Source organism: Rana temporaria, chromosome 3, assembly GCF_905171775.1.
Source record: "Rana temporaria chromosome 3, aRanTem1.1, whole genome shotgun sequence".
Taxonomy (NCBI): domain Eukaryota; kingdom Metazoa; phylum Chordata; class Amphibia; order Anura; family Ranidae; genus Rana; species Rana temporaria.
In genome coordinates, this window is record NC_053491.1 from 424,171,658 (window position 1) to 424,179,049 (window position 7,392).

Consider the following 7,392-nt stretch of genomic DNA (forward strand, 5'->3'; position numbering starts at 1 on the left):
ACCCCTTCCCTGCCAGTCACATTTATACAGTAATCAGTGCATATTTATACCACTGATCCCTGTATTAATGTGAATGGTCCCAAAAAAGTGTCCGATGTGTCCCCCATAATGTCGCAGTCCCAATAAAAATCACAGATCGCCGCCATTACTAGTAAAAAAAAAAAAAAAAAAAAAATCATAATTCTGTCCCCTATTTTGTAGGTGCTATAACTTTTGTGCAAACCAATCACCTAACGCTTATTGCGATTTTTTTTACCAAAAATATGTAGAAGAATACATATCGGCCTAAACTGAAAAATAAAACTTTTTTTAAAAAAAATTGGGATATTTATTATAGCAAAAAGTTAAAAATATTGAGTTTTTTTTTAAATTGACGCTCTTTTTTTGTTTATAGTGCAAAAAATAAAAACCGCAGAGGTGATCAAATACCACCAAAAGAAAGCTCTATTTGGGGGAAAAAAAGGACGTCAACTTGGTTTGGGAGCCACGTCGCACGTGCAATTGTCAGTTAAAACTACGCAGTGGCAAAAGCTGAAATTTTGCCAGGGCAGGAAGGGGGTATATGCGCCCAGTAAGCAAGTGGTTAATCACTTGCCATCTGGGCCAATTCTGGCACTCCGCTCCTACATGCAAAAATCATATTTTTTTGCTAGAAAATTACTCAGAACCCCCAAACATTTTATATATATTTATATATATATATATATATATATATATATATATATATATATATATATGTATGTGTATATAATATATATATATATATATATATATATATATATATATATATATATATATATATATATATATATATTTTAGCAGAGACCCTAGGAAATAAAACGGCGGCCGTTGCAACTTTTTATGTCACATGGTATTTGCGCAGCAACGTTTCATTTATGTTAATTTACTAGCAGGTGAATGTGGCCCTCCACCATCCACACATTCACATACATTGAATCTGGCCCTTAAGTAGAAAAAGGTTGCTGACCCCTTTTCTAAAGGATGAATATACATATTATATTAATGCTATCCAATTAAATACTTGAAACTCTTTGGAAACAATTGTTACTATCGATATTATTCATGTTTCATCTTGCATATGTATGCTCTAAGATTAACTTAAGCAATTTAGCAATATTATTTTCTAATCCAGTTGCATCATACTGCGTGTAATCTATTGAAAGTCTTGTAAAATAATATGTATAACAATTTTCAAAGTCCTTTTCTCTACTCCACAAGATCTAGGCCATTCCAGGAAGTTTAAAAACAATGCAAATAAAAAAAAAAAACACTGGGAAAACAAAAATATTTGTTTTCTTCTAAATGTTTTTTTACCTGCACTTTTTTAAGCTGGTGACAAGGACTACATAAGTCTGTGTATTAAAGTCAAAATCCACCATTTTCTGCACAAGTCTTATCTAAAACATTTTAGGGGCTGTACTGTTAAAGTGGAGGTTCACCCGGAAATGAAAATTTTTAAGATTAGATTCATGCTTATTTTGTCAAGGGGAATCGGGTAGTTTTTTTTAAATTGAAGCCGTACTTACCGTTTTAGAGATACATCTTCTCCGCCGCTTCCGGGTATGGGCTGCCAAACTGGGCGTTCCTTCTTGATTGACAGTCTTCCGACAGGCTTCCGACGGTCGCATCTATCGCGTCACGATTTTCCGAAAGTAGCTGAACGTCGGTGCGCAGGCGCCGTATAGAGCCGCACCGACGTTCGGCTTCTTTCGGCTACTCATGACGCGATAGATGCGACCGTCGGAAGCCTGTCGGAAGACTGTCAATCAAGAAGGAACGCCCAGTCCCGAAGACCATACCCGGAAGCGGCGGAGAAGATCGCTCTCTAAAACGGTAAGTACTGCTTCGTTTTAAAAAAAACTACCCGATTCCCCTTGACAAAATGAGCATGAATCTAATCTTACATTTTTTTTTAGGGTGAACTCCCGCTTTAAGTTGAGCTCCATATTCCCATTGCCCAATTAGTGTTATCAAAGAATAAAGAAAATTAAACGATGTATTAAGAACATTATATTTTATTGGATATTAATCTTACAATGAATGAATTTTATATTACAGAATACATTTTACGCAATCAAAAGATATAAATATTTTTACAAAGTATATGCCTTTTATAAACAAGTTCATGGTAATAATGTAGGGGGCAGCAATGGAAGTTTATTTTTATTCCTCTGGCTCCAGTTTTCCGTTTTTGAACTCTTTTTAACTTAAAGCAGAGAGTTCATCAGGCCTTTCACCAGACACTGCAAAGTGCTATTATTCCCTTAAAGTCACTGCTTACTTTGCATCTTTTCAACACATATGTTTTAGCAGTTCCTCAATGACATCCACATTCTTCTACAATCATATCTTCGTTGTGTTTCATTACTATATCTCCATTCTCATACATCAGCATGGATGTGCATGTGATATGTCTGTGCTAGGGACCACAGTGGTGTGCATTCATGCATTCTCATTGTGACATAATTAATGTGTGTGTTTACTGTGCAAAGATGCATTCTGCGAGGCGTCTCCTGACTGCTGTTCCCTCAAAAGAGGGGGTACCCTCGGTCACTGAAGTCACTAGTCTAGCTATGCGCATGGATGCCCCTGGCATGTTGGCATACAGATTGTAGTCCAGCAAGTGTGTGTGCTCAGCTCTTCCTTAATGGTGTTGCTTTAGCTGACCTTTACACGGCATGTGTATAATTAGGGCACCTTTTATAAAGTGTAAATTTACACATTTAAACTAACAGAAGCGCACAGGGCGTAATCTACGGCGCACACACTTAATTTTGTGGATCGCCCTATCTCCATCATTTGCATCTTTGCCTATCAAAACAGCGGCGTGTCTAGCGTAATTTGCGCACAGAAAAGCGCCTGTGTAATTTTTTTAGGTAGGACGGAAAAACCTGATTTTAAGGCGTATCTCGTTTTGAGGATCAGGCGCAAAGATACGCGCCGTGGAAATTTTAATTACGCTGCGTATCTCGAGTTAAGTCGGCGCATCTGCTTTGTGGATCTGGCCCATAGTTTTTTTTTCAAAATTGACGCTCTTTTTTTGTTTATAGCGCAAAAAATAAGAACCGCAGAGATGATCAAATACCACCAAAAGAAAGCTCTATTTGTGGGAAAAATAGGACGTCAATTTGGTTTAGGAGCCACGTCGCACGTGCAATTGTCAGTTAAAACTACGCAGTGCCAAAAGCTGAAATTTTGCCAGGGCAGGAAGGGGGGTATATGTGCCCAGTAAGCAAGTGGTTAATCACTTTCTGGCACTCCGCTCCTACATGCAAAAATCATATTTTTTTGCTAGAAAATTACTCAGAACCCCCAAACATTTTATATATATATATATATATATATATATATATGTGTATATATATATATATATATATATATGTATATATATATATTTTTTTAGCAGAGACCATAGAGAATAAAACGGCGGCTGTTGCAACTTTTTATGTCACATGGTATTGGCGCAGCAACGTTTCATTTATCTTCATTTACTAGCAGGTGAATGTGGCCCTCCACCATCCACACATTCACATACATTGAATCTGGCCCTTAAGTAGAAAAAGGTTGCTGACCCCTTTCCTAAAGGATGAATATACATATTATATTAATGCTATATTAATGCTATCCAATTAAATACTTGAAACTCTTTGGAAACAATTGTTACTATCGATATTATTCATGTTTCATCTTGCATATGTATGCTCTAAGATTAACTTAAGCAATTTAGCAATATTATTTTCTAATCCAGTTGCATCATACTGCGTGTAATCTATTGAAAGTCTTGTAAAATAATATGTATATCAATTTTCAAAGTCCTTTTCTCTACTCCACAAGATATAGGCCATTCCAGGAAGTTTAAAAACAATGCAAATAAAAAAAAAACACTGGGAAAACAACAATATTTGTTTTCTTCTAAATGTTTTTTTACCTGCACTTTTTTAAGTTGGTGACAAGGACTACATAAGTCTGTGTATTAAAGTCAAAATCCACCATTTTCTGCACAAGTCTTATCTAAAACATTTTACGGGCTGTACTGTTAAAGTGGAGGTTCACCCGGAAATGACAATTTTTAAGATTAGATTCATGCTCATTTTGTCAAGGGGAATCGGGTTTTTAAATCGAAGCCGTACTTACCGTTTTAGAGATACATCTTCTCCGCCGCTTCCGAGTATGGGCTGCCAAACTGGGCGTTCCTTCTTGATTGACAGTCTTCCGACAGGCTTCCAATGGTTGCATCTATCTCGTCACGATTTTCCGAAAGTAGCCGAACGTCGGTGTGCAGGCGCCGTATAGAGCCGCACCGACGTTCGGCTTCTTTCCGCTACTCGTGACGCGATAGATGCGACCGTCGGAAGCCTGTCGGAAGACTGTCAATCAAGAAGGAATGCCCAGTCCCGAAGACCATACCCGGAAGCGGCGGAGAAGATCGCTCTCTAAATCGGTAAGTACTGCTTCGTTTTTAAAAAAACTACTCGATTCCCCTTGACAAAATGAGCATGAATCTAATCTTAAATTTTTTTTTTAGGGTGAACTCCCGCTTTAAGTTGAGCTCCATATTCCCATTGCCCAATTAGTGTTATCAAAGAATAAAGAAAATGAAACGATGTATTAAGAACATTATATTTTATTGGATATTAATCTTACAATGAATGAATTTTATATTACAGAATACATTTTACGCAATAAAAAGATATAAATATTTTTACAAAGTATATGCCTTTTATAAACGAGTTCATGGTAATAATGTAGGGGGCAGCAATGGAAGTTTATTTTTATTCCTCTGGCTCCAGTTTTCCGTTTTTGAACTCTTTTTAACTTAAAGCAGAGAGTTCATCAGGCCTTTCACCAGACACTGCAAAGTGCTATTATTCCCTTAAAGTCACTGCTTACTTTGCATCTTTTCAACACATATGTTTTAGCAGTTCCTCAATGACATCCACATTCTTCTACAATCATATCTTCGTTGTGTTTCATTACTATATCTCCATTCTCATACATCAGCATGGACAAAGGTCTCATTTTCACTGGGACACAGGAGGCACATTCAACTTTATCTGAATTGAATAGCTTCAGCAAACTCTGTAAAATAAAAAAATAGATATATGTTAATTTACAACTTTACCAGAAAATGATGATGTACACATGAAACAATCCAAATATTTAGCACAGTAACATACAATTCATACATCTAACATTCCTCTAAAGTAGACATGTCAAACTGGTTGGACTTCATACATCCCATCTACATCTTTCTTGTGACCCTCGGCCAATATTAGGATTTAAATTGAACATAGCATTAGTTTACAGTAAGGTGAATTACATAAAAAAACAAAGCTTTTTAATTTCCATGCTGATCCCTAAATATAACTGTAATAGAAATTCCATCAAATGCTGCTCTTTATAGAGTTTATCCAGATTTGAACTCCAAATTTTTGAGTTTGACATGCCTGCCCTAAGGAGTCAGGCTAGTTGACTTCTTCAATATTAAAGAATACTTGAAAAAGGCAAAGACAATTATCAGTGAAAAAAATTTACACTTACCATAATATAGGCATGGTTGGTTGGTTTGAAGGTCTCACTTAAGGGAATGGGGCAGGCTCCTTCACATCTGTAGGCATTGAAATGCTTTGGGTAGATAATCAGATTTCCCCACCCAAACTTTTCAAAGTCCACCATCATATCAACCCTTTCACACAAGGGTTCTCCATCCTCCACAGTTCTGGATGGAAAGTGGTTCATTATGATGCTGTCTTTTGTATTCCTGTTCTTCCTGTGCCTTTTGATACCTTGTTCACTTTTTACTTCTGGTGTCATCACATATTTAGAAGACTCCACTGTTTGGATGAGGTTGGGATATCCATTGACATTAGCAGAAGGGTTGTCCTTGGTGAACACCATCAATACAACTCTGTCAGTAGATATGTCTGTGCAAGCGTTCTCATGATCCCCCTGAGATGTGGTTCCACCACCCATGATGTCTTCATAATCTGGACTTTGGCGAAGGTTGAGATAAGCATTCAAAATTTTAGTGAGGTTAAACACTTTACAGGAGCCACCCATTGTTACAGAGGAATCAATGTGAAAAGACTGCAGAAGCAGTCTCTTGGAACCTTGTTCGCTGTGGTAAATATGCAATGTCATATCTTGTGTTTTCTCTGTAGGAGAAAGTTGAATCCTAAACTCTGCCAATTGAATCTCATTACTGCCTGAGAGAGAGGACATGTCAAAGTAGAGTGATCGAAGATTGTCCATCTTGGTGCATCCTGGGGAAGAAAGAATAAAAAACATGACATAAATATCAATCTAATTATACAAAGACATACTTAGTTTTTACAATTTATAAATATATGGAGAAAATATATCAATAAATATTAATACAATTAATACATATATAAATAAAATATTGTTATACAAAGCAGTATCCTTTAAAATGATGTTTACCATTTAAAATAAATCTTTAGGCATTAGGCAAATCTGTCATATATGAGGCATATGAAGAGTGTTATAGGGAAGACTAAAACCACAAAATCACTTGCTCTTTAAGTTAGTTCTGTCACTGTTAAATAATCAGCTCTAAAAAAATTAATTGCCCTTAATTGAAATGCCTGACACAAAAAGTGTTCTATGCCTTCTCTGTGGAAAATAATCTAGCCCATCAATAATGAAATTATCATTACATTTAGATAATAAATAAAGCAGCATGTTATATGGGAAAATATATTGGTAAAAGTACTTACTTTTGGCAGTAAGTCTTAGGACAGTATCTGAATCTTGAAGGAGGGAATGCTCCAGGCTGGACAGACCTGTGTCCTGTGTCCCCATAATGAGGCTCTGATAGAGCTGCATCATAAATGGTGAGTACTTCTTATTTGAAGAGGATGCTTGTCCATCAAGACTGCTTGAAGTTCCTAATCCATGGTTAGATTGTTGAAGAGGAATTCTTTTTTGGTTTCCTTGCATAAAGGCTGGCAATCCCTGTACCATGGAGATGGTTGTGAGGTAGAGAATGACATTCAGCCAGGTCATTTCTTCTCAGATTTCCTGTATCCTTTCTTGACTTGTAATGTCTCAGGAGATGTTCCTCAGAAGATCTGCAAGGCTGAAGTGAAGTCCTTATGATTCCTTCATTTTTTATATGGTTGGATGAATAGGTTCTATGTTCACACCTATGACCTTTCATGTCATTGACCTCATCATCAAAGACTGTAAAGATAACTGTCAGGTGTAAAGTCATCTTTTCATGTTAGTAACACATGCTCAAAATCAAATGAGCTATATATGCATTATTATTTAAATGAGGTATACTAATCTATTGATAGTATCAAGTAAACAGAAATGATTATATTATTTTAATGTAGAAACAAAAACTGT

The 7,392-nt window shown here is 36.3% G+C and overlaps 1 protein-coding gene across 1 annotated transcript; it reads right to left on the reverse strand.

The window, feature by feature from the left end:
• Window positions 1-4,590: 4,590 nt before the first annotated feature.
• Window positions 4,591-7,150, reverse strand: LOC120930902 (nodal homolog 2-A-like). The gene is made up of 3 exons (XM_040342040.1): window positions 6,759-7,150; window positions 5,563-6,284; window positions 4,591-5,100 (listed from the first exon to the last, which is right to left on the reverse strand). The coding sequence occupies exons 1-3, from the start codon at window positions 7,045-7,047 to the stop codon at window positions 4,948-4,950; spliced, it is 1,164 nt and encodes a 387-aa protein (XP_040197974.1). The 5' UTR covers window positions 7,048-7,150; the 3' UTR covers window positions 4,591-4,947.
• Window positions 7,151-7,392: the final 242 nt, after the last annotated feature.